General features: G+C 37.8%; 1 protein-coding gene across 2 annotated transcripts in view; it reads left to right on the top strand.

Moving 5' to 3' along the window:
- Positions 1-3,333: 3,333 nt before the first annotated feature.
- The window catches only part of DYTN (dystrotelin), a 67,261-nt gene continuing 44,377 nt past the window's right edge, over positions 3,334-26,217 (top strand). Inside the window, exons 1-14 of one of the 2 annotated variants that reach the window (XM_054829389.1) lie at positions 3,334-3,897; positions 6,006-6,080; positions 7,776-7,977; positions 10,015-10,100; positions 10,987-11,075; positions 11,747-11,818; positions 12,155-12,318; positions 13,184-13,295; positions 15,899-16,041; positions 17,645-17,813; positions 19,534-19,604; positions 21,692-21,851; positions 23,118-23,598; positions 23,856-24,002. In XM_054829389.1, the coding sequence (XP_054685364.1) occupies positions 3,852-3,897; positions 6,006-6,080; positions 7,776-7,977; positions 10,015-10,100; positions 10,987-11,075; positions 11,747-11,818; positions 12,155-12,318; positions 13,184-13,295; positions 15,899-16,041; positions 17,645-17,813; positions 19,534-19,604; positions 21,692-21,851; positions 23,118-23,598; positions 23,856-23,959 (1,974 nt within the window). In that variant the 5' untranslated portion in view covers positions 3,334-3,851 and the 3' untranslated portion in view covers positions 23,960-24,002. Of the gene's footprint in view, positions 3,898-6,005; positions 6,081-6,707; positions 7,130-7,775; positions 7,978-10,014; positions 10,101-10,986; positions 11,076-11,746; positions 11,819-12,154; positions 12,319-13,183; positions 13,296-15,898; positions 16,042-17,644; positions 17,814-19,533; positions 19,605-21,691; positions 21,852-23,117; positions 23,599-23,855; positions 24,003-26,217 lie in introns of those variants that run through there. The other variant, XM_054829388.1, reaches the window with a different exon arrangement.

The following is a 26,217-nucleotide window of genomic DNA, read 5'->3' as shown; positions in this document are numbered from 1 at the left end:
CAGTAGTCTTTACAAACTACCTGGTTTGCTCCTCCAAGACAGGAGAGGAAAAGTTAGCTTCTCTAATGTGTATTTACATTTGGTTTTTTCTATATGGAATATGATTTGGCAGTCTTTTACTCTTTGAATTCTTTTATCCTACCTGTGGAGATAGTAGTTCAGACTGCAATTCAAGCACCGACACTGCACAGCTGTTAATGAGAAGGAAATTAACTGTTTCTGCAATATATGAACAAGCTTACCAGATTCCTGAGTCACTATCTGAAAACCACAGGCAAGGAATTTCTTCTCAGAGGTTGAGAGGAGAAAGTCAAAACAAATTTCTTGGATGTCTCTTTTATCCTAAACGATTCTAATTATATTTGCCTAGTGGCCTGCAGGGAAAATCAGGTCTTTCCTCATGGAAGTTTCTTTTCTTAGCTTTTACTTAGGAGAGAAAGAAAGAATAAAAATAATAGGAAAGGTAAAATATGGTAACATATTCAAAGTTGGTTACATTGGTAACACAGTGATAGACTTAGAAAACCCAAACTTAGTGATGACTATAAGTAACAAGTAATTTCTGGTACACGTTTTCTCACAAGTTCCTGAGTAATGCTGTGTATGCAGGATATTCATAGCATCCTACTACCTGGGTGTTAGAGTAACTGTGGAAAAATTTATGAAGAAAGGCCTTAAGATAAATGTATGTGTCTTACAAATGTTACATATATTCTGCATAAATCATAGCATTTGGGTGTACTGAACAGTGTGTAAGCTTTCTGGTTAGTCTGAACAGTTCTTATTCTAGGATGTTACCACTAGGACTTACTATACTTCCTCTTGTATAGTTGCACCAACTGTTTGTTACAGCACACTGTGCTTTCTGCATTACTGTGCCAGCTTCCACCTCATTTTTAGTCTCTATAGCAACACTTTCTCAGTAACTGGGAGATGCTTAGTAAAGGCCCCTCAATTTAGAAATATTGCACTCCAACCATAAGAAAAAATTGCTTTGAAACAAAGATCAAAGAAGTTTTATCTTTAATAATTCAGGATATTTATTACTAATTAATTAGTGTTCTCTGTTTTGACTGCTTAGACAATTACCTGATACTTTGATCTGGGCCTTTGCCAGGCATTTGTTGTGAACAGCATTCATTTAAAAGCAAAACCTTTAGAACTGTCTTGAAGTCAACTTTTAAGTGCTGTAAAACTATTGGACTTCTCTGGCAGTGTCGTCTGACTTCTGGGGCTTTAGTAAGTAGCTGAGAGAAAGGTAAGCTCCATTACTGTATTTAAGAGAAGACGATAATTTCAGCCTTTGAACACAACATAGAATGTTTTCACCCTTCACAAGAAACAAAAGTAATTATAGTTTATTTTCTGCATAGTTAAAATCATATGTTGTCTGATTTCAAAAGAAGGAAGTCCTCTGTGATCAAGTCACTTGATCTATTGGGAGGTTTCTGCCTCACTTGATCTGGTTTGTCTTTCTCTGTACTTTAACATAATTATGTAGCATGTTTAAAAATGCATTTTATTTGCTAAAGTACATATTCTGAGAACCTGTATAGGCAAATGAAATACATACAAGTAACCAAACATGTTACTTTTCTTGCACATTCCAGTAGGATTCAAGAATAAGGCTACTCTTGTTCTGCACGTAAGAGTGTTTGTGGTAATGGGATTGGGGTTTATAATTGTAAAAATTTATTTCCTGTACATTTGTAATTAATTTTAAATTTTTTTTTTGTTTCGTGAAAGTCTTTTTAATTATTAATTAAGGGCACATGTAGCCGAAATACAACACACTGACTGAAATAGTGTGTCAATGAGCAGTGTTCAGATTTGATGTTTTGGCAGGCAGATTCTGTTTCTACTTTTATATGATGTTCATTATAAAGTAGATGTGTTAACACAGAGAGATCTTCCTTTCACTTAAGCACTCCTACTGCAGTTGAGATCTGGACTTTCCATATAGTTTTGTATATAAAAATGTAGACTGTACATATCATAATAATGTCTTTCATAACTTTTTAGAGGGAGGCTTCCTGGGTATGATGTTACAATGTTGCACAATGCCAGCCAGTTTGGTAAAACACATAAACACTTGCTTAACTTTGGGACCATGAATACCCTAGTGCAAAAGTATGTGCTTATCCATATGGATAATTTAAAGGTTAGACATTGCACTGTACTGGATGGAGAGCTTGTCATCTTACACTAAGTATCGAGTGCTAATAGATTATGCATGCTGTATAACTCAGTGACGTCACTGGATCTGTCCTTGTTTGATTGAGCAAATTCTAATGGGTGAGTTCTAATTTAAGTGAGTTTAACCTGTGTATTTTTACATTCATCCTCTTGCTTTATTTTGTATACCTTTGGCGGAGAGAAAAAAAGGAGGAAAACATGAGGCAAGCTCTGTGTTTGTAAGTCTATCTTTTAGGTTGCTACATGTAGCTTTCACTAAACACTTATGATTAATTCATTGCTTAGAATCTTCTGATTTCATCGATTACCCTACATTGACTTTTCTTTTAAACTATACAGGGGCATATACTGCTGCACCCATTTTAAGAGTAACTGTATAAGCAAAGTTACATGCCTATGTCAATGTTGGACAGAACTGCAGTCTTGCAGAACCCAGGGTTGAGTCCAAGCTCTAAACTTTAGTAAGGAAGAAAATAGAAGAATAGGGAAAAAGAAACATAGTGGTATTTCTTTCAAAGAAGGACTTCAATAAAAGCTGTGGCACTGTAGTCTTTAATGAAGAAGTTATTCAAGCAAATCTGTATCCCATAATTTTAAATATTTATAGGTTATTTACAGGCTGAAACACAAAGTTGCAGCTTTCACCAATTAACATGGTAAGAAGCATATTTATGGCAGACTCAATAATTATAGGTCATTGAATATTTATGCTTCATAATTGGCCAGTATTCTGTCATGTTTATGACAAATGATCAATGGCTCTCACTGGAAAAATGTAATAAAGTGAAAGTTTGGGTAAGTTCAGATTTAATATCAAATTTATTGTTTAAGTTTTAGATAGTTTCCAACTATTTAATTTTTATTTATTCTAGCAAATTTCCTTTTTTTCCCCACTAAAAGCCGTATATGTGTCCTTTGGAGTCTCATGTAACTTAGATCTGTTATACCTAGTGTTTTTCAAGTGTAATATTAACTGAAAGACAGTTACTATACTGAATTTGTATTTATATTTTTATGTTTAAAAATATAATGTAGTTTAGAGCACTAATGAAACAAATCCCGAGGGGAGACACTCAGTTTCTGTTATTATCAGGGACAAAATTACATTTGCTTTCAGGGTTGTGTAAAGAAGTAGATTCATAGTTATACTTCCTTTTTCCCTTCCTTCTCAGCTCAAAAAGAAATAATATCAGCTCAGATGAAAACTTTAGTTCAGTTTGAAAATTTTAGAAAATAGACTTGTGAGCAATTGCAATCAATGAATTTTGGAGAGTCTGGTGTGAAGGTATGCCCTCTCTGACCTGAAATTATACACTATGGGCTGCGTAGTAATCCTGTATGTAAAAACTGGACTCTTCAATAGTGTAAGATCCCATTTCCTGTACTTGAAACTGTTTGGGGGACTGTTTTTGCCCTGATGCAGTTTTGCAGTTACTAGAGTTACTCCTACTTTATCCTGAGCAGAGAGCATGCAATTTTCTGGAGTTTCTCTGCAATTGGCACCAAAACTATTATGTTGGTTTATGTAATTCTGTTTAATTTCATCTCTGAAATGCATCCAGTAAATTGTTCAGATTAAAAAGTTTGATTTGAATGGTTCGATATGTCTCTGTCTAGAAAATGTGGTTTTACACTTTCGTTTGTTTCATTATAGAATGCCTAATGCCATCTGTTCATTTCAAATGCATCCAGACTTGCAGGGTAAGGATTTTTCTCATTTTTTTTCCAACTTTTCTCAAGAGACATTTCTGTGTCTGTTTGGACAGAAACTAATGAATTGTAGTGAAGTCATGCCACTTTCAGAGTCTCTGTGCTGTAACACATTAATGACAAATTACAGTGCTGTGCTGTCCTACCTTTATTTTTGGATCTGTTCTGGCACCTTCCGTGCCACTATCATGTTGGCTCATGGAAGGTCAGGCACACAGGGTCCATGTTCCCTAATTTATAACATAGGATAAGGTTTTTTCATGTATTCTAGAATAGGCATGAAGGATGGCCATACACTCCCTTTTTGAGTGCAAAATCTTAGCAGATACTTCATCTGTTATGTAACAAGTGTGCAAAATGCAGAACTAGCAGGTAACTGGCTGGAGATGTCAGGAAACAATGCACTCTTTTCTATATGTGTGGGAATTCCTTTGTCAGCTTCTCAACAAAGGGCATTTATGAGTCTTGAGGTGAAATTTGACCCACTGCAGAATGATGACATGCTGGTTTTCTGTCCAAAGGGGAAGCTCCATTCCTATGAGAAATGAAAGAGTTTAGTGCCCCCAAATAGCCTTTCATAAATAATAATCCTAAAATAGTTTGCATTTAATTTGGGGTTTTTTTTCTGTGTCTTTTGTTTTACTTATGTGCTATTAAAACTTAATTCTGGAACTATTGCTTGACAGGCACAGAATGCCCTACTTTGAAACTGCATTTTGTCTGTAAGGATGGACTTTAAGTGAGTAGCAGATGGCTACTAAAGCAGATTGCCTCCAATTACTAAGTCATCTTGCACATGGAAGGTGTTTGAGTTGGATCATGTGTATGTTTCTAACATTTGTATTTGAAAATAAGCATTTGGAATTTAATCCATAGCCTACTGAAAACTGTGGGAGTCTTTCCATTACTTTCAAGAGGTTTGGATGAGTTTACTGGAGAAAGAGAACTGATGATGCACGGAAGTCAAAACTCATTTTTCACATTGTATGACATGCTACACTACATCTCCAAATAATATCACAAAACATAGTATGACAAGAGCAGGACGAAACAGATGGTATAGCAGATATTGGCTTATTTCTATATCTTAGGCAGCATCTGGGAACCAGCAGAGCCTGTAATTTGCTGACTATTAACATTAGTCTGGTGTATTTGTGGGAAACCATTGCACACAGATTGGCTCATTTCAAGACTAAACAGGTAGAGAGTTTCATAAGTTATTTCTACTCAGTTATGCATATTTGTTGCTTATCTTTGACCTTCATCAACTGTGAGTAACTCTTCCTCTCTGAAATACAGGGAGGAAGAGTCTCTGAGGACAGGAGGATAACTGCTAAATTCCTATCTGGTTTCTAAAGCTATTGTGAACAAGCCTTTTTTTTTTTGTCTTGAAGTTCTAGGTATGTGTGTAAAGTACCAGGTATAGGTCATGTTCAGAAGCCCTTACTTCCAACTCAGGAAAACACCCTTTAGTATTGTGAAAGGAATGAGCTGAAATCATGTATGGGTATGGGATTTAGTTGAGCAGCTTGAGTGGGATTACTATCAAAAACCAGTTGCTCTGGTAAATTGCTTATCTTCTTCTCAGGGAGTTCCAGATGTTGGTCTTGACAGAAAATTTGTTTAATGCTTGAAACAATATGCATCCAAAACAATATGCATCCAAAGCAATAACCCTGCTGTGCAGTTCCTTGTAGAAGAGCATCTCTGATCAAGAAACTGTTTTGACTGAAGAAATATTATTTCATTGTGATCTTGGCTAAAAGTATGCACAGTGCAGATCTTTTTTTCTGGTCCATGAATAGACTTGATTCCCAAAGAAGGAGGTGTGCTTTCAATGTTAAATACTGTTTTTATGACTTATTGTGTCACTGGTCATAAGAAGACCATTTTCCCTACAATGCTATTAGAAAAAAAGAAAATGTTTTAATTTTTTTTCTTCATTTTTTCAAAATTTTCATTCAAAGTATTGTGGGTTTTTATTAAGTCCAAATTTGGTTATTCTGATTTTTAATTAAATAATTTGTTTTTCTTCCTTTCTTCCTTTCTTTTTTTAAATGAACCACTCTATTGTAATGTGTGTTTGTTTTCTTTCACAGAGGCTTTCAATGATGTTCAGAGTTCTGTCTACAGAACAGCCCTAAAACTACGCTCAGTACAACGTCTGTGCCAGTGTTAGTAGATGAAGAGAATCCTGTGCTTTGACAGGGAGAAGAATCTGTAAAAAATTTGTGTTGCTGTCACCATGAGTTATTATGCTACTTTGCTCTCTCATTTTTCACCTGAGAATCTCAGAATGCATTATGAACACTTAAGAGCTAGATAGTACTTCATATACAAATTGATTTTTTTTTCCCTCTTTTGAACGCCAGTGGAAATACATTAGTAAAATTCTAAAGGCATGGGAGAATCAAATTATTACTACAATCTGCAACACTGCTATGTAGACATCACTGGCAATTATGAATCTTTATCTGTATGTTATTCTTGTTAAATGTCAAATTCTCATGTGTTTCTTAGGAGTTTATTGGAAATAATTGTGCATCATTGAAAATTGACAGGGATTATTAATACTATAAGTATTAATTAGAACAAAATAAGATAGAACAGAAAACCCTGGCTAGCACGCATTCTCCCTGTCTTTGAAGTGAGTGAGAATTCTGTGCAAGCAAAGAATTGTGGAACAAAGCCCTGGTCGCCTAACTTGCTTTGAAATTACTAGATGTAAATTCCATATTGAGCTAAAATGCGTGGAAATCTTGAATTTTCCACCTGAAACACTCTGTTTCTGAAAATGCACAACATTGCAAGTGAGGTCTTCAGGGCAGCCCAGGAAAGATGACTGGTTTGTTGGCCTTGGCCATTTATTCGTTTGGGCATGGGCATGCTGTTCTATGAATGTGTTTAGTCTGATCTGAGCCCCGATATGGTAAATCTGTGTGGTGCTATGTGTCACAGCATGAAAGAACCAATTCACACAGGTAGTGTTTTTCATTAGCTCTGTTGCCTAGTCCTCCATGAGGATGTCTCCTCTATGTCTCCTCTATGTCTCCTCTATGTCTCCTCTATGTCTCCTCTATGTCTCCTCTAGGCACTCATAGCATCTATTCCCATTGCTCTACTCATCCTTGAACACTGGTGACCAGAATTGCGCATGGGTTTCCAGACTGAGATTCACCAGTCTCACACTGATATTTTCCCATCGCTGCTGGAAAGACCATAGGTGACATACTCTAGGTTCTCTGCTTCTTCAGCAATCTACAGACTTTCAGTCTACTACAATCTTTCTCTTCTGATGCTAATTCTAATTGATCATGCCTCTTCAGTACTGAATGTGACTTTTAAGAAGCCATAGCTCGCTCTTCCCAGCAGATGTTAGTTATTCCATAGCACATTTATAACACAGCCTGTTTGCCCCTTTCTTGGCCATAGCGCCCCCCCTTCTCTTTGTATTTGTGCATGAGGAGAAAGCCTACATCAAAGCACAAATTGTTCCCACAGTCCCAGGCGAGTGTTATTTGGAAGTACTGAATAATGTGTAGATTTATACTACCTATACATAGAGTGAAATTTAGGTCTATAATTTGGATACGGTTAATTGTGCTATTTTCCTTCTCTTCCTATCTATCCCAAAGTCACATCTAGGGAATTTTAGTTGAGCTGTTCTATCTCTGTAGCCTCACAAATTTTACTACATCCATAAATCCAGCAAGACCTTTCCCAGATTATTTCCTTTTTATGTTGCATAATGTTTTAGACTTCATTTTACAGACTTGTCTTAGCTAGGCGCTTCTAATAAAAAAAAAGTTGAGCTTCCATTCATGAAAAGGCAGGGATCCTCACTCATTTCTCCCTTAATTTTCCCACAGTGGATTTGATTGATGTTTCTTTGATTCAGCACATCCTATCAAATGAACAGAGCCAGAGGGAAAAACAGATTTCTCTGAAAGTGCAGCAGATCTCTAGAATGCTGACAGAACTATTCCAAAGGGCGAGATTGGAAAAACCAGGCCAGGTAGATCCAAGAGCCGCTGAATTCACGTTAAGCCTGCTAGCTGCCATGTATGACAGGTGAGAGGAAGCACAAATGTAGATCCATTGCAAAGTACTGCTAGACCAAGTCCGTTTCTACCACTCTTACACCATTCCTGTATGAAACTCTCCCATTTTGACGGTATCACAATGGGAGTAGTTCAGCTATAGGAATATGAGGCACAAAGCTTTATCGGAGAAACAGTGGTCAAATGTTTCCCAATTTATCTGGAAGTCCAGATAATTTAAAAAAAAAAAAAAAAAAGTTAGCCAGTCCATGCTAACTTTTTCTGTGAACAGCTTTACAGAGAGCAGCTCTTCTTTTCACTGACAAGGTATTTTGATACACTCCTGAAAAAGAATCCATATTGGCCTTTGAATGACAGTATCCATGCACAGGTCAAGAATTTGCCAGTCACTTTTCATTATCCATTTTTCTCCAGCTTAAAATGTTCATCAACCAGTTATGAAACAAAACTACTGTGTCATAACTAAGCTGATCAGCTAGCTCCTGTGAATAGCAAAAAGTTTCTGGGAATAATAAGGAAGCTGAGTGTACTTCTGTCATCTATTGTTTATGAATAATTAATTAATTTACTAAAGGCAGGATTGGTTTGTGATTGTATCAGATTTAAAAGACAAAGGCTAAGTTCATTGTAGAATTTATTCACCACAGGTGAAATTTATTCCCTTCTACATCAGAGCAAAGTTTTTACTGAAAGTGAGTGAGATGTAAGTGGTCTGCAGGATTTTTTCTTGAATCATTATTAATTAATAATATGATCACTACTGCTTAAGGTCCCATGTTATGAATTTTTTGTACTTAAAAAAATCAATTAAGGCTAAGAATAAATGTATATTACAAAACAAAGCTAGAAATATCAGGAATATTTCATAATTTTTGTGTACTGTAGAGAAATAATTTAGAAGAATATTGTTAACAGGACTGTCTTGGTCTTGGGGTTTTTTCTGTTTTCTTAGGACAGTGTGTAATTTCCTTTTTTTACAAGTTTCTTGCCATGTATGTAGGATAAAAAAAAAGCTTCTTATAATTTTCTTCTAATCATGTTTTCTCTGTCGAGTGCTCTTCTCCACTATCAACATGGGAAAGTATTTCATGGCAAGAGCAGAAAAGGGCTTTTCCATGTTTATGTGGTAGCTTACTTAATAAGCTTACATAAACCATCATAAGGGTTTTTGATAGTATACTTTAGCTTTAATCTTGGACTTTTTTCTATGAAAGTTCTGGAAAAACTAAATATATAAATTCAAAATCTAGAAACTTTTGACCGAGAATTTCCCATGCAGCTCGTACTTTAGAGACTATATTGCAGCTTTATGCAGTATGCCCTCTGAAAATGCAGTTTATCTAAAGACTCTTGAAGACAATTTTATGTAATGATATTCTGAAGTGCAATACTGCTTTGCAAAAATGATATCTTAAATATAGAATTCCAAGATTTCCTGATTTATGGTTTCCAATTCATGTCTGCTTTGTCTTCACATAAATAAACATTTTTTTCATTAGGTGCCTGTGTTGCAAACTTGAGTTCTAAATTGAGCTACATTCTTCACGATCTAACAGTCAAAACTAAAGTCCTCCTCCTACATTTATCCTTCCGGTTAAATTGAATTGCCGTGAAATTAAAGTGAATCTGCCCAAGAGGAGCTCAGTATAGACCTGGGGCCACAGTGAAGCTGTCTAATGATATAATACAAACACTAGATTGTAATCCTGCTTTCTCTTCCATATTTGGGAAGGTTTTCCACAATGAAGAGCAGAATTTTTTTAGGACATGTATTGTAAAATTATATTTTACTTGGAACGTGAGGTCTTTGAAGGCGATGCTGTCTTTTTATTTTATGATTGCATGGTATCTTGAACAGTTAACTGTAGTTATGTTCGGTGACAAAGGGTCCTAGACATAAAATATCACTAAAATGCAACATCAGTTATATACATATAAAAGGATATGAATTTTGAGGTTGTCTTCCAACATAGGAATATTTTTTTCTTTAGAGGTTTCAGTTTTTACCTTCTCAGTGAATGTAGTGTAACTTATTTTATTTTCCTAGATCTGGAACAGGTTATATCAAAACTAGATCTGCTGCAGCTGCCCTAATTGCCCTTTCAGGAGACACTCTACTGGCTAAATACAGAGGTGGGAAATATATGATTTTATACACTGCCTAAAATACTGAGCATTGAGAAAAATCTACATTGTAATTTTTTTTACTTTAAAAGAGAAGACGGTTCTGCCATCAAAAAGTAAATTATATTGACTGTTTAGTTGTAGAGAAAGGCTGATGCAGAACACTTTTCCATCAATGTCCATAGCCATCTTTGCATAAAGAGTCTCAGAACAAGTCATAGTAAAGTTTAAGATAAGTAGAGCTTAAAAATTAAGGACAAGTTCTATTTGTCTAGCAGAAAAGACCAGAAAACTCCTAGTTTTAAATTTCATTGGATTAGAAAACAATTTTATATATTTGATCCAGGAAGCTTTTAGAGCACTTCTAACATTAGGCAAAAATGCTTAAAGAAATAGGTATAACAGATAAAGGTAGCCCAGTGCAATGTGCCACGCAAAGATTTCTGCCTGTATTAAAAGCTCAAAATGGAGAACAAATGGACCACAAGTGGCATATTGGCCTCATATTCTCCCATTGCATATTGTGTAATGCCTTCCAAATTACAATTTGGAATTAGCAATTCACAATTTAAATAGGGAATATCCTGTATAAACATATTTAAATATTTTTCTTGCAGCCATGAAAATGAGCTCATTGTTTCCTTCATCCTTACATGTCTTAACTGCCACAAATAAGGAATTGCTTATTTTCTTGCTTTCCTTCTCTTTCCCATGCCTGTAGGAAGAAAGTATTGTCGCAGCAGTCATTGAGTGCCTGTTAGACAATAAAGGGGAACTTTCTTAAGGGGTTTATTTGGTAGGCTGCAATCATCATGTAGATAGTTCGAGAATAAGTAGCTAGAAGACACTTCAGGCTCTGCCAGGATTCCAGTTTCTTTCCTCTGTTTGTTTTCAGCTTTCTTCCAGTTTTATGCTGTCCCTGATGGGAAGGTGACCTTGATTACCTGTAGTGCCCTGAGAAGCCTACTAACAGATTTAAATCAGGTAATGCCACTGCAGTGCTGTTACACAACAGATCTTGTAGGAATACCCTAATCTAGGAGAAAAAATACATCGTTAATACATTGGATGTTTGATTACATTATGGGCCTGAAGTCAGTAGGGCACTCTGTCGACACAGGGAACTACCATGCAAAGTAGGTAAAAGAATTAAATTCTGCAGCTTTTCTCAGAGTAACCACTCACATCAGTGCCTCTATGCATTGATTTTGCCTGAGCTTACAGGTCCTGGGAACAGCTGCATACAGCTGCTGCTAAAGCGACGCCAAACTTCAGATGTCTGTACTCACTAGAATAGCTTGCAGTTGCAGAAAAGCGCCTTAGCATACAGGTATTTCCAGCTGAACTGGTGCTGAAAATGGGATCTGAAAATGACCCCTGAGGTTCAAACACAGTGTCCTTTGGTATTCTAGTATGGCAACATAGTATGTTGATCCATTTCAGTAAGTGAGCTGGAAGCAAATCATTCTGACACATACTGAACTATGAAATTGCATGCTGATGGTATGAATATGAACAGGTTTTCTTCAGAACAGTATGTAAAATGGCATTTCTATAGATGCTTCACCATCTGTGTGCTGTCATCATCTCAGCAGAGCATGATAGGAACATCTGGTTTTTACTGAGGTATTTCTGAGCCTTTCTTCTTGATGCAGATCCCAGCCATTGTGGGAGAAAGCTGCACTATGTCTTGTGTGGAAATTACGACTCACAGCTGTTTCCAAGGGGTGAGTGAAATTCTGATGTCCTGGGAAGTTACTCTGAATGTTGCTGGTTGATTAAAATTGCAAGTATATCACCATATAACATCCACCAGTACGTACTTTCAAGGGGCAGGACTGTTTGACAGTCTCACAGTATAGGAGGATTTATATCTATACAAAAGATGCTCAGTAAGATACTACTGAAGACTCCTGCATTTATTCCAAAACCTTTGGAACCCAGTAACGTCTTACATGAATGGAAAATCTATGCTAGCAGAGTCCAATATCAGAGCTTTTATTAGGAATTGTAGATAAGTTCTTTTCAAGTAAATGGCTAAACTTGAGATGTATTTTTTCCAGGTTCTGAATTCAGCAATTGTTGAAGAAAAATTCCTGTCATGGCTGAGATCAGAGCCTGTTGTTCTCCTATGGCTCCCTACATGTTACAGATTATCAGCCACAGAAATGGTTTCTCACCAAGCTAGATGTAGAGTCTGCAAAATTTTCCCTATTACAGGCCTCAGGTGCGTCAGTAATTACTGTAGCCTATAGCATCCACATAAATAGTTCTTAGCATTGTTTGCATACCTTACAGGCTCTAACTGCTGTATTAAGCAACAAACTTCAGACATAATCTAATTTAACAAGTAAGATAGGGAGAGAACCATCACAGGCTGGTGCTCAAACCTGCATCCTGTTTCTGTTTAGTTCACTAGCACAGATATGATTATGGAGACTTACTGAAAGTAAACTGGCAGTTTGGTGGTAAAGCCAATTAAACCTGTGTATCTCATTTCTTAGTTCTTTGTCCCATAATCAGGTGTATTAACTGGCTAGTTGTTACCCATCTTAGCATCTTATTCGTGTAAGTGATGGTATAAAATGGCCTAATGGTATAAAAAGAACTCTATCCATTACCTACTGACCAGAATGCTTAAAAAAGCATTTTACCATTATTCTCTTCTCACTAATAGTAACCTTGCAGGTTTAGGTTTTTTGCATTAAGTTGCAAATCCTATATCAATAATGTAGTGATATTATAGTTCCATGAGAGCAACAAATAGAGATAAGCTGGTGCATAAGAAGCATATGAAGATGTAACTGCATTTTCAAAAATGGTACTAGAACAACTGTTTCTTCCTTGGACTGAATTTCGATGTAGCAAATAAATAATATCAAAGTCATTAGTGGGTTCTGGAGAATAGTCCACTTTCATTTGGACAAAATAATTCCTGACATTCAGAGAATGCTGAGGAAAGTCATTATTCTAACAAAGGTCCTTCTCTGCATTTCAGAACTCAGGGATCTGGATTTCTCAGTAACCAAGCTCACTTATACCAAGTTCTTACTTGTGGGGAAGTAACTTAATCCTTCTGTTTTCCCTTACAGGTATCGGTGTCTGAAGTGCTTCAATTTTGACCTTTGCCAAGTGTGCTTTTTCACTGGCCGTCTCAGCAAACCACATAAGAGGTCACATCCTGTTGTGGAACACTGTGTGCAGGTAGAGTCCCATTATACTGATTCATTTCCCTGTTCCAGTTCCTCCTGTAGGCAAGTAGGCAGTAGACTCTTGAACTACAGTGATTATGAAATTATATGTGTATTAGCCATAATGGCCATGACATATTAGCATTATTAATTTGGGAACAGTGAGTCATGGAAAGGAAAAAAGGGGGCTTCTAACTTTAGAAGGAGTGTTTTGTTCTGAAATAACTGAATAGAGCCATGAAATGTCATAGTGCAAGTCCTCTTCCCAAGGAGTTTTATGGCAAATTTGCCATTTGCAGATCATCCTTAAACCTGTGGAAAGGGCCCTCAGTGTGTCCCAGCAATTCTTCCTCCTGATGCCAGCGTGGAGTCATTCAGAAATTAACTCATCCTAAAGTTGTACAAACTCCTGCAAGAAATATCCTTTATTCCACAGCTTTTCCACTTTATTGTAAACCATTTGGACTCATCTGTCAGTTAGGGATAAAGAGGCAGCACAAAGAGACACCATGGCCCCAACTAAGCTCACCTGCTTGGGGTCCATCACAGGGGCAACCTGTGCTTTCATCACACTAGCGATGAAGTTCAACACTGGGAATTTGTGTTTGGAAGATCAGCTACACCTTTGAGCAGGAGATCCCAGATCTCGCACACAGCAGCAGACAGGGTATTTTCATGGATCTATATAACAATATCTTCTTCTGTTCCAGTAAATGAGCTGAAAAGCACCCATGAAAGTTTCCCTAGTAAGCTCTGCTTCATGTTCTGCTTCCTGAAACCCTGCACTTAACATGAAAGATATCTGAGCAGCCAGTGTCTGCACCAAACCTAACGAATGTTAGTTAGACTGCTCTTGAAGTCATCCTTTGTCTGGGGGAACATTAAATGGTAGCCACTTCATTGCTCTCTTTCTGAAAACCAAACCCTATTGCTAACACTGAGAAACTATATCTGGATGCTTAATATCTGCATTGAAAATAACATGTTTATTCCTCCAAATATTCTTCTTCATCCTCCATGAGAGAGTAGGAGAATCAAATGGCAACTGATCTCCTCATGAAGAAGTTTCTAACAGAGAAATTAAAATCAGTGTGAATGAGAGGGTATGGATGTGGAAGCACCAGAAGGAAGGGCAGGAGGGATATTACAAGGCAGGAAATGATGCAACCTAGATTAGCTGGTCAGCAAGGTCACAGCACTTCCACACACAGCTTCTCAGGACAGTCAAATCAGGAAAACAAAAGGTAGCCTGAAACAAGGGATAAACTGCCATTTGAAGATGCCATCACAAGAGATGATGATGTGAAGGTAAAGAACAAGACCTATACCTATAAGACACCCAAATAGGGAGACAAAAGATCACAGTCACTGCCAGCTCCTAAAGGAGCTAAAGGCATATCCAAAAACCAGCACATGGTCCCACTAAAAGGAACCCAGGAGGCTTAAGGAGAACTGGCATCTCTTGTCCTCCAGGTCACTCTTAGTCATCATGCCATGTGTATACAGACACCTTGGTGTGTGAATGCTGGAAAGACTACTTGAACACATGTATATTAGTGCCTGTGAGTAAGTGAGTATGAGTGAGTGAAATCAGTTGTTTTAAAATGAAGTCCCCTTCCTTTCTTATGCTGTCTGACATTGAGATTTCCCACATTGTTGCTGCAATATTGCAACTGGATCACTGAACTTAGGTTTCCTTTATAAAGCCCTGCTCTAACATTAACCCTGTAAATATTACTTTTGTGGCCAAAATCTGTATCAATATTAAAAAGATACGCTACTCACTATGACAGATACCATTTTCACATTCTTTGTGTGGGACATAAAAGAATTGGTAGTAAGCCACTTTTCCCATACCTTCCACTCCTAGCAGATCCTTGGCTGGGTAAGTTTTCACATTGTCTTTATCGGGCAGTGGGCTGCTGAGTGGGGATTTGAAATATCAGCACTGTTTTTCCTTATCGTGCTGACACCTTGTGGTAATGCTATTACCACGTTGAGAAATGACTAGGAGGCATGCTGTATATTTTCTTTGTGTTTTCCTGTTCAGTCTGTCAGGGCTCACCCCATGTTCTGCAGCAGTCACTTCCAGAATTGGTTTGTGTCCTTCTATAATACAGCTACTGAGCTTAGTTGTTGTACCTGAGCCTGGCACTGCTGTGACAAATGGAAGTGTGTTTACTGTATGGTACAAGAGGAGGAAGTGAGGCACAGAAGGCTCTATGTATTAACATGTCATACAAGTATAGAAGTACTTCTTCCCATTGATCAGGAGGGAACTTAGGATACTAGTCAGGTAGAATTGTCATTGTGACTGTGAGCTTAATCATCGTAACTGCCAAAATCCTGCATTAGACATTTCCAGGCTGCCTGAATTTGGCCCAGGCAGAGTGTTTTGCTTACCTAACAGAATTGGAGCCACTCTTGCCTGTGGTCCTGCATCCTCATCCACCTCAGCTCCCCTTCTAGGCCTCAGACAGCAGCTATGAGCCTCTTCAATTGTGGAACAGGTGGGACCTTTGCTTTCTTATGTCTTGCCTTGCCTTGCACTGTCTACTTCTGGGCAGCACCTGTTTGAAAATTCACTCCATTCTTTATTATCCCTAATTCCAATAGATGTCAGCAAAGGCGAATGCAAAGCACTTTCTCCGCACCATCAGGAACAACCTGTTTCAAGAGCGCTGCAGAAGAAAGGAGGCTCAAAGGAGGGATCTGGAGATAGTGAAGGAGAGGCACTTCCCTGCTCTCAAAAAGACTTCGTGAGTTTCTGTTTCTGCTGAGTTTATAATCTTTGAATAATATAATATGTCAGGCTGTGGGATATTGCTTGATTATGTCCTTTGAGTAAGTGATTTTGTTATGACAGACACTGTGTCATGATTTTTCCATTTAAAAGGGAAAGCATAAATGGGAAGTTGCTGCACATTGTTCTATAGCTTAACCATGATTACCATGCTGACAATCTAATGACCAGTTGTCTTATAAAATATAACATGCTTGTGTCTTCCTCCCTCCTTCCTTATGTCATCTCTTTCTCTCCATGACATTTCTTATGCTCAGTCTAGGGTCAAGCATTGCAGATATTTAGTGCCTGTCACAATTGCATGGCTTTTTAGGCACCTCCTCTGTGACAAATTCATTGGAAATTAACTATGAATACTTTCCACATGTGACCCACAGTGCGTTCACTGACAGTCATCCTACTCAAGGCCCATTGAACTGCAGTCCTGTGGGGTTACTCACAATAGTGAATAGCTGATTTCACTTTTCCAGTTCTTTCAGATCAGTTCTGTGTGCTTGTAGTTAATGTGTAAATTCATTACTGTATTTCCACTGATCGCAGTGGTTAATAATGAGCATTGGAGGTTGTGTTGTGATTTCCCCTAAAGTTTCACCCTCCTTGCTCTGAGATTTTGATTGATATTTAAGTGTAGAAAATGAAGGGAATGATTATATGAGATAAGCACTACAAACGTACAAAGGGTGAGATTTCTTCCTAGTTGTATAAAGACCTAGCAACTCTCTTGCATCTCACATGTGTTCTCCAAATGAGCCTTCGGTGAGACTGAAATAGGGAAGAAATGGTCACTTCTCTAAAAGAATTAATTTCATCCTTGCAGGAAGGAGAAAAGTCTGTTTATAAAACTTGATTGTGCTACACTGCTAGTTAAGTACATTGCTATTAGAAACCAATTTTTTATACAGAGAAAGAGCAATGGGTGACAGTTACAGTGATTGTCATGGAGAATATTATTTCAGTGTTTGTTTTTTAGAATGTGGTGAAATGCAAAACATTTTCCATTGCTAATATTTCCTCACTTGTATTCAGCAACAAAAAATATTTCTTCATTTTGAATGTAATTTAATCCTTCTGTGAGAAATCAAGATTTCTCTGTAATGCTGTGGGGTTTTGCTTACCTAATGCTTGGGTAGCATTGAGTGAAAGAAGAATGTGGGGTTGCCGTTACAGTTGTCACTGTAGGAGTTAATAGGTATCTGGGCTTTTCCTAGCACAGAATGGACTGAACAGCAGGATATCTGTCCCTCTACTTTCTTTTTGTAGTTGAATTTCCCAATATATTTAGCTCTTGGCTAACAGAAGCAAAAAAGAGGAGCAGCAAATTGCACTGATACTAAATGGGTGGAAAAAAGAACCTGTTGTTGAGATTCTGTTGAAAGAGTGGAATTTGTTTTCACAAATTTCATTCTTTCACCCAAAGTACACCAGCAGGCATAGCTAAACCATGCTTCTTACTTAGTCAATAGCACAGCACAGTGCACTAGTTTTATTTTGATCTTTCTGGGTATCAAAACCATATAAGGCTTGATCCTTTCTCTTATTATTTCTCTGTTGGTATACAGTCCCCCTGCAGAACTCAGTGCTTCACCACTACCTGGCCCTGAAAACCTGTCTTTCCCAGTGGACAGACCTGTCCTGGATTCACCCAAGCTTGTATCTGAAAACAGAACTGTAATGCAAAAGAGTGAGAATATCAGCAAGACACCAGAGCAAGGCAAGACAAAAGCTCAGGTGAGCAAAACATGAAGCTATAATAGTGCAAAAGCTGTGAAGAAGACCTACGAAGTTAACTATCTAATTGCCTTCAAATTACCAATGAAAAAGAAATGTAATGGGCAGCTTCACCTTTCTGTTAATTTCTCACTTATGGAAAAAAATGTGGAATCTGAAAACTTAGTGAAGCTTAAATTTGATACCATCCCAAGATTAGTGACTAACTCCTTGACTTCCATGACCTTCAGAAGCATTTGTAGGAATATTTGTTCTGTTACTTTTTTTTTCCAACTTGTCTTAGAGTACCACATTAAAGACTAGCTAAGACTGGAGTCCTCTCTCTATTCTGACAGTAAAAAATGCCACCATGTCCTCCTACTGCAAGCAAATGTCAAGGAAGGATGCCTTAATTCTTATTAGGCTCAGGACATTTTTGTCACCATGGCAATAGCAAGAGGACAGAATGGGCCCTTCTTAAGGATAAACCCAGAGTAGTGTCCACTCCAACTAAAATAGCTCATGCGTAAAAGCTCTCCACTAATCCATTTCCAGGTTCCCTGCATAGAAACACTGCTAGAGGAGTGGGTAGGACAATGTAGACAAAAATAAGTACATAGCAGTTTTTTCTTCTATATTTATTTGAGAGGTTTGTAGCTCTGTACATACTCAGAACATAGGGAACACTGGGTTGTGTTCAAACCAGTTTGTGTTATCCACTCTTCTTGTTCTTCCCAGAAGCCAAGGGTGCAGTAACTGAGAATTAGCCTGTGCGTGTCAGGTCGCTCCTTTGGCTACCGCTCCTGTGCTGCCCTTTGGAAGACCTATCTTTTATGACTCTGCTGCCCAGCTCGAGGTATAGTGCCAGCCAGCACATATCTGCAGGAGAGGTTGTGGGCAGACATTGCTTAAGCATATAATTTTGATGGCTGGCATTTGTTGTTTTAGAAGACAGTGAGACAGGACTTGCATCCCTGTAGTAGATTCTGTCACGTGCATTGCTCTATTGGTCATTTTCTCTCTGGGCTGAGAATTCTTTTTGAGAGTTTAATACTGATTTCCAACATCTAATAGTGCAGATTATTTCAATGTTGCTTAAAAAGATGCAGACCATAAGTGAAATGATAGCTTTTAATAGAATCCATGAGCTTAGAGGTCCTGGGGACTCAGCTCTTAGTCTCTTAATTTCCTGGCAGCCCTAATTGCAGCCCAGCTTATACCATGCCTCTAATGCAGCTTACCTGGAAAGTGTTTGTCTCCCTGACTTCTGGACTACTCTCCCCTGCATGGCCCAGAGACTGCTACTTGCATCCAAAGACCAGGAGTTTCTCTTCTCTCTTCTACGTCCAGTCTGTCTCCCTCCATCTCCTTGTCCCAAAGCAGCTGTGTGACTTGGGAGAGACTATTCCCAAATCAGTATATTCAATTTTGCAGAAATTCCAGGGAATGAGGTTTTTGTTCTAATTTAAAACAGAACAAATTCTCATACACTTAGAGTTTGTCATAGGACAAAGAATTTGTTCTATAGAGTAAATTTTCCGGTACATTCTAATAGCCATTAGAAATACTTTAATGCATCAGTTGCTTGCAATCAGTTAAATAAAAGAAGTTAATTAGTAAATCTGTAAAACAGACCAAATCCCAAATTTGCCGTGCCCTCTTATAGCAAAATTTGCATAGAAAATGAAATGTTATTGCTGATAAAGTTATGAACAGATACTTTTATCTTTTTTTATTATAGGCAATAGCCTCTTTTGAAGCAGATGTGTTGAAAATACAGGAATCCATCAAAAGCATTCGCAGTGAGAGCAGGTAGGTAAATGCAGTAGTACAATGACTGAAGTCTGGTGGGCAATGCTGCTTGAGTGAAGAGCTAGAAGACAAATGATTTTCGCATACTTTAGAGATTTTGAGATGTAAAAAAAAAATCCTATCAAATGGGGACGAATGATAAAAACTCAGCAACAAAAATTGTAAATGAAGATCACTGGAAAAACAATTTCTGGCAAAGCAAAACATTTTCTTTTGCTTTCATCAGCATTTCTGCAATTGTTAGTTTACATTTCTAAAAGTCATTTTTAAGGGAAAGAATGTTCATTCACATAAAAATATCAGAATAGCATACTTCAAATTTTTCTTTGAATAAGGCTTAATCAAAACATATTTCATAATTCACATGCAGTTTTAAAATCAAGATAGGATATCTTTCTAAAAAATATGGTCAATAAGTCAAATAGAGACTACAGGCTTAATACAGTAACTATTGGTAAAAATTCCACAACTTAGATTATCACAGAAGTCCCTTCTGATATTCAAACCTTTGACACAATAAAATATTAATTCCTAAACTACAAATTTCTTGGGTGGTTTGTTTGTTTGGGGGAGGGTGTTGGTGTATGGGCAACCATGCTTACCTTTTTCTTTCACTTTTGCTTTCCTCTCCTTCATTTTTGGTAGTTGTATATGAATGTGCTGTAGATATAATCATGTCTGTGACCACTGAAACCAATGGAATTACAGTGAAGTGTAGAATTTGATCCTGAATCTACTCTCTTTATTTCCTTCAGTATGTTCTGCTCCCTCTGTTCCTGTTTTGTCTCATTCTAATAAGTCAATGTACAATTGCTACTCCAAATTCACACAAGGGCACTCCAAGACTAGAGCAAAGCTATTGCAGTTTCATTGTAAGTCTGTGTCCTTATCTCATTCTCTGTTCTCACCTGGGAAAATAAAGTAATACGGCAAAGATCTTCAGCTTTTGTTTACATTAGCAATAGTTGAGAGGATATCTGAGAAGCCTGCTCCTGAAATATTGTATCACTCTCTGACACAGAGCTTGTCATATACCTGCGTGAATGAATTGCATTTCTCATGGGAAGCTCTTTTTTCTTATTTGTGGACCAACTTCCAGCATTCATGTGCCTGTTCACAGAAACGGGCTCTGAGTTAGTTGAAGGTAGTCAGCATTTTACAGTAAAGACCCATTAAATGCTGTTATAAGGGACCACTGTAATATTAATTTTAAATGGTCTGACTTGCTGTCCCATTCAGACAAATCTTGCATAATTCCAGTGAAACTGATGGGAATGTTGTCTGTGAGCCAATGCATACCCAAAAGAAAGTGAATCAGATGAACTTCTGGATTTAACTAAGCAAGGGAGATAGCTATTTCAGCTGCGTGATATGAAGCGGTTGGTTTATTACTGTAGTGTTAACAAGCTTTTCTGTCTCTCTCCTCCTCAGCTGTGGAGAAGACAAAACTGTATTTCTACCCTGACTTCTTAGAGAAATCCCAATTCTAGAACAGATATGGATGGTATTTTTGTCATACTGTACTCTGTGTACGTAATTTCTAAATCTTCTCTGGTGTGCATGGGAAGGTGGCACTTCTCATTGCAAAAATCACAGTATCTTTTCAAGGACAAGTGGCCTGTGTAGAAACTATTAGTATAAACAAAAAAAGCTGCATAGAATACCAGGAGCAAGAAGGAACTCAATCAAAGGGGTAAAGTCTGCTTTTACTCCTTTGTTGCCCAAGGGAGAAATGATGGGAATCTTTTGCAGGTCAGGGAGTTGCCATAAGTAGTTTGCTTCTAGACAGAGGGACTGCTATAATGTCTCTCCTGTTGCAGCCACCTTTGTGGGAAATGTAAATCCCAAGATCCCGGCCACAATTCCACTCAGCTCACATCTTTCCTCATCTAGAACACTCCTGCTCTTGCTAGTTCCATGAATACAGCCCAGTTCCTGGAATACTGGCCTCTAACCCCAAAGCTGACAAAAATTCCCTGAACTGAGGAGGAGAAAGTTTGTGCTACAGTGTTTGCTCTTTTCCATGACTGCATATATTTGTGTGTGTGTGATCTAGCAAAATTCCCACCCTCCTGTGTCCCTGGCAGGTACATGAAGAAGCAGTTCAACAAATGGAAGGACAAAATGCAATTTCTTCACAACTGCCAGGAAGACAAAAGCTGCAAAATAGAGGCAAAGCTCCAAAGCCTGAGAGCAAGCCATGAAAACCTGCAAATGAAGCTGCAGCAAATGAAGCAAGAAGTAAAGGTATAGTGATAAATATACCAAGAATCTTCACAGCTATGGGCAATTACTGAACACTACTCCTTTTTCTGCAGACCAGCAGTCTTGATATTATTTCATGCACCTTCCGCTTACCTACTCAGTCATCTTAGGTTCTTGTCTTCAGAGAAAGCAGATAGACTCTTTGCAGCAGGGATTTTCTTGTCATTCTATATATATGTATTTAGCATCTAGCACAGATATCCACGTCTGGGATGTTTAGATACTATTGCAATGAAAATAATGAGAGGGTATTCCAATAAAAGTGAGAAAATAGTTTCCACCAGAAGTGTTAGATACTTCATAGCAGTCTTTTCTTTAGAGAAGAATCCTGTGTTGGCATTAAATAAATAAAGTACTCTTTTGTCATTCCTAATTGCTGTCTTGTAGTGGGATGTAATACAAACATATGACAGAAAATACTTTATTTCTTTGCAATTGTATTGACTCATTCATTTAAAGTATTTCTGAGATTCTAAACGGCCCTTTTTTCACAGGTAATGCACACATATGTGCCACCTACAGCATTTTTGTAGCATTTTCTGCAATGCTGTTTTTAGAGTGTTTTCCGGGGATGGTCAAACATAGAGAAAAGCCAGACACATCTGCAGTGCACACTTGGTCAGCTTTGTATTACTCGCACATGGAGGCCAGTAGGACCTGGCATGTCAAACCATCCTGTGTGTGTGCTGTGACACTGGCCTGCCCACAACATGCAGGAGTGGCTGCACAGACACAGTTAAGTGTCAGCTCAGGGCATCCCAGTTACATCAGACTCGGCATTCATGCAGTGGATGGTATCTGCCATCATAGTCCTGTCTAGAAAATTGCAACCACAACTGTGGCACTGACAACGAACTTAGTTTTGGAATTTCAAATGTTAACAGGTATGAGGTATTTGATATGTGTTTATACACATATATTTTTCCCTTAGTTTAATTATTTTAGAACAATTTTCCTGCAAATTTACTCTTGGAACATTATTATTCCCACTTTTCAATGGCATTAAAGCATATCATGTCTTCAGATGGGAATTGTGGAAAATATAGCCAGGTAGATTTGTCCAAACTCAAACACAAAGTTTTATTTTATTGCAGGAACATATTTTATTTATGCAAAGAATTGGTTTAGTTAACCAGAAATGAAAAAAAAAAAAATCTGACCCTAAATTATTTTCCTATGCTAGCACTACCAGCAAACCAAAATATTAATTGTTTTCACAATGCAGTTTCTGTGTTTTGTCCATTGTAGACAATGCTGCTGTCATCAGAGCATCCTTTTGCACAGTGTCAGAATACAATGCCAAGAAATCCACATGTCTTCATGGAAAGGAGAATGCGGCGTGGATTAAATCCTGCCCAAATAAGGCCTACTTCCAGAACATGTGCAGACTGGAAATCTCTGAATCCTCCTAACTCTGCAGATAGAATGCAGCTTTTACAGACACCTGAGGTTCCCACTGCAGTGGACTTGATGTTCTCTGAAGACCCACTGGAGTTAGCATCCCTGCAGAGCAACAGACCTGTTATGGGACAGTATAAAAAAGCAAAAGAGACTCAAACATATCTGCCTGAATTGAAAGAAAACTCCCTCAGTGGCATCATGAGAAACACAGTTCTTACTCCCACTACAGTGCAGATACCACCTGATGAGAAGGAAGTCAGTGAGGAAGTGGAACTGCAGCACATAGTGATGAAACTGAAGGATGCATTGTCTCTCCAGGCCCAACCAGGTATAAGTTAGTTCTCCCACTTATCTTGACACTATCTTCTCACCTACATCCAGTTTACTCTATAATATTGTTCATAATCATTTAACCCTCAGAGGAGAATCTTGCCTTTGCCATTGTAGAAGTACACAAAAAGAAGCACATGGAAAAAGCTGCTGTTTCTACAGAGTTACCTTAAATTAGAGATTTATAAAGAGTTTTTCAGGTCTCTAGCAGCATCCAAGTGCTCTGAAAGACTGAAAATCTGTTCTGCTTTTCAGCTCAACAGTCTGCTTTGCAGCAGGAGTTCTTCACCACAGCTGAACGCGTTTGCAGATCCTTTTCTGACCTCATCAACCAAGTAACTCCATCAGCTTGTAAATGATGGAAGCTACCATTCACCTTACAGCTTTACTGAACTATTGAAGGTAATTGATGCCATGTCACACTCTTTAAAGTGTCTCAGATGTTGCATTGTAATAACCCAGCATAACAGATTTTTGCATTTACTGACTTCACCAGGAACTATAAATAGTGTTAGATGTTCCTTTTCTTTTGGTGGTTTCCAGCTCCTGTGTAGTAGATGTTGGCCCAGCTGATAAAAATCAGCATGTCTTCATTATTGTTACACTGGCTTTCACAACTGTCCTGCCCTGTCCTCTCTTCTTACTGCTGTATAATCAGTAATGGAATGTTTCAGGAACATTGTTTTTTATATGAGAATTGGCTTGAGTCAACTTGTTTCAGTGATTTATCATAGCATTGTTTCTTCAACTAGAAGAAGGAATAAGTTCTTGTCAGACTTCTCAATACTTGATATTTATGTATTAATTTTTTACTGAACTACTGAATTCATATTTAAAGGAAAAGATGCTTTTAACATTTAAAGGAATTTCATTGCTTTAGAAGAGCCTTTCCATTATTGATTAACTTATATATTAGTATAGAAGAGTTAATAAGAATATTATGTTTAGTGTGGAATGGTTAGTAAGAATGTAATTTTACCTGCAGGATCTAAAATGTGAGGAAAGTATTTTTTCCTTGGTTACTAGTACTCTGTATTTGATGGAACATATCTAAAACTTCCAGAGTATTAAAAATACTTGTCAAGCCTATACACACACATACAGACATATATATGCATATAAGTAAACATACAAGCTGCACAGAAGTTTGTAAACAGATAGATGATTGGCTGTAGGTAGAAGATTGTTCTTGCTGAAGTTGATTACAAAGCATCTATTAGGCATCAGCAGGGAAACAGGCTGGGATTTGAAGATACCACACAAAAGAAACATTGCATACTTCTTTGATCCATTCATACTACAGTCTAACTTCATTTCTTATAATGATGGGTGACTGAAAGCCTTAGAAAGAATTTAGATAATTCTTAGAAGAAGATGTAATTAATTGCATCCCCTTTTTTATTTCAGCACAATTAATAACAGATTATCTCCTTTATATCAGCAATTTCCTAATGTTCTCCATAATGTGACCTATGCTAGAGATTCATCTGTTTTCTCTGTTTTTCTTCCACATACTAATCCTTTCCTGCCCTTTTCCTCAACGACCAAATGATGCTACAGCCTGTTAATTAAGAAGCTTGGTGAAGCAAAGAAGTATTGCAGATTTGTTTAAGTTAAACATCAGCTTGGCCCATAGTGGTATTTCACCATTTCTGTTGCTATCTGAAGGGAGAACAAAGCTGCCAGCAGCCCTTTTCTAGGCGACCCTGTTGTTACAGGCAGGATGTATCTAAAGTGGAAGCACTAGCTTCTTCCCAAAGGGCCCTGTGGAAGAGCATCCAAGATAAACAGTACCTATTCAGATAATCTGTCTGGGTTTACATTTTCTAGAGCTTGAGAGCATATGAGAACAGGTAACTTCTGGTCTACTACAATGCCTGCTTGGGTGAGGCATCCAGCCCTTAACATGCTCCTTGTCAGTTGCTGGTCTTAATAGCTGTAGGGACTGTGGGTGAAGACTGTGTCTCTTATGTTAATACAAAACTGTGCACAGTGGGGCTTATAGATGTATGAATATAATTTAGATAATTAACAGTAGTGCAGGAGCAAGCAGATCTGTTGTAACAACGCTCATCGCCCTCCCATACAGGTAACACAGCACTCATAGACTGTGGCTGCAGGCAAAGGCAGCTGGGGGAGTGTTGCTGAGTACACTAAACTCTGTGTTCCTGTGCTCATCCTGCTTTAGTGTTCCCTCCTCTCTTGAACATTTAAATGCTTAAACTTTAAGCACAAATTCAGTGCCATTGAAGCTGATAGCCCTCTTACAGTTTTTTTTCTGCTTCCATAAGATCAGGATTTTACCCGATGGGACTATGTTTAAGTATTATTTTGTTCAGGCCCAGTAACTGTTTTAAGATTTCATTTGCACATTTTGCTACTTGAACCTATTTCTGCAAGTTGATGAACACCCAGCAAATGGGTTTTTCTTTGGGCATTTGGAAAAAAAAAAAGCAACCAGATATTGCCACATATTCAAGGAAAAAAACTTTGAATGAGAACTAAATGTAGTTGCCCCGAAAAGCTGAATTTTGTAGTTGCATTCAGCCAGCCAGGCAATGGAAATATTTCATCTCGTCAAAGCATGAAATGTTACCTGCCCAAAGTTATGTTGCCT

The sequence above is a fragment of the Grus americana genome, chromosome 6 (assembly GCF_028858705.1).
Source record: "Grus americana isolate bGruAme1 chromosome 6, bGruAme1.mat, whole genome shotgun sequence".
In the NCBI taxonomy this organism is placed as follows: domain Eukaryota; kingdom Metazoa; phylum Chordata; class Aves; order Gruiformes; family Gruidae; genus Grus; species Grus americana.
Note: the sequence above shows the minus strand (reverse complement) of the source record. Positions and strands in the feature narration are given on the sequence as shown.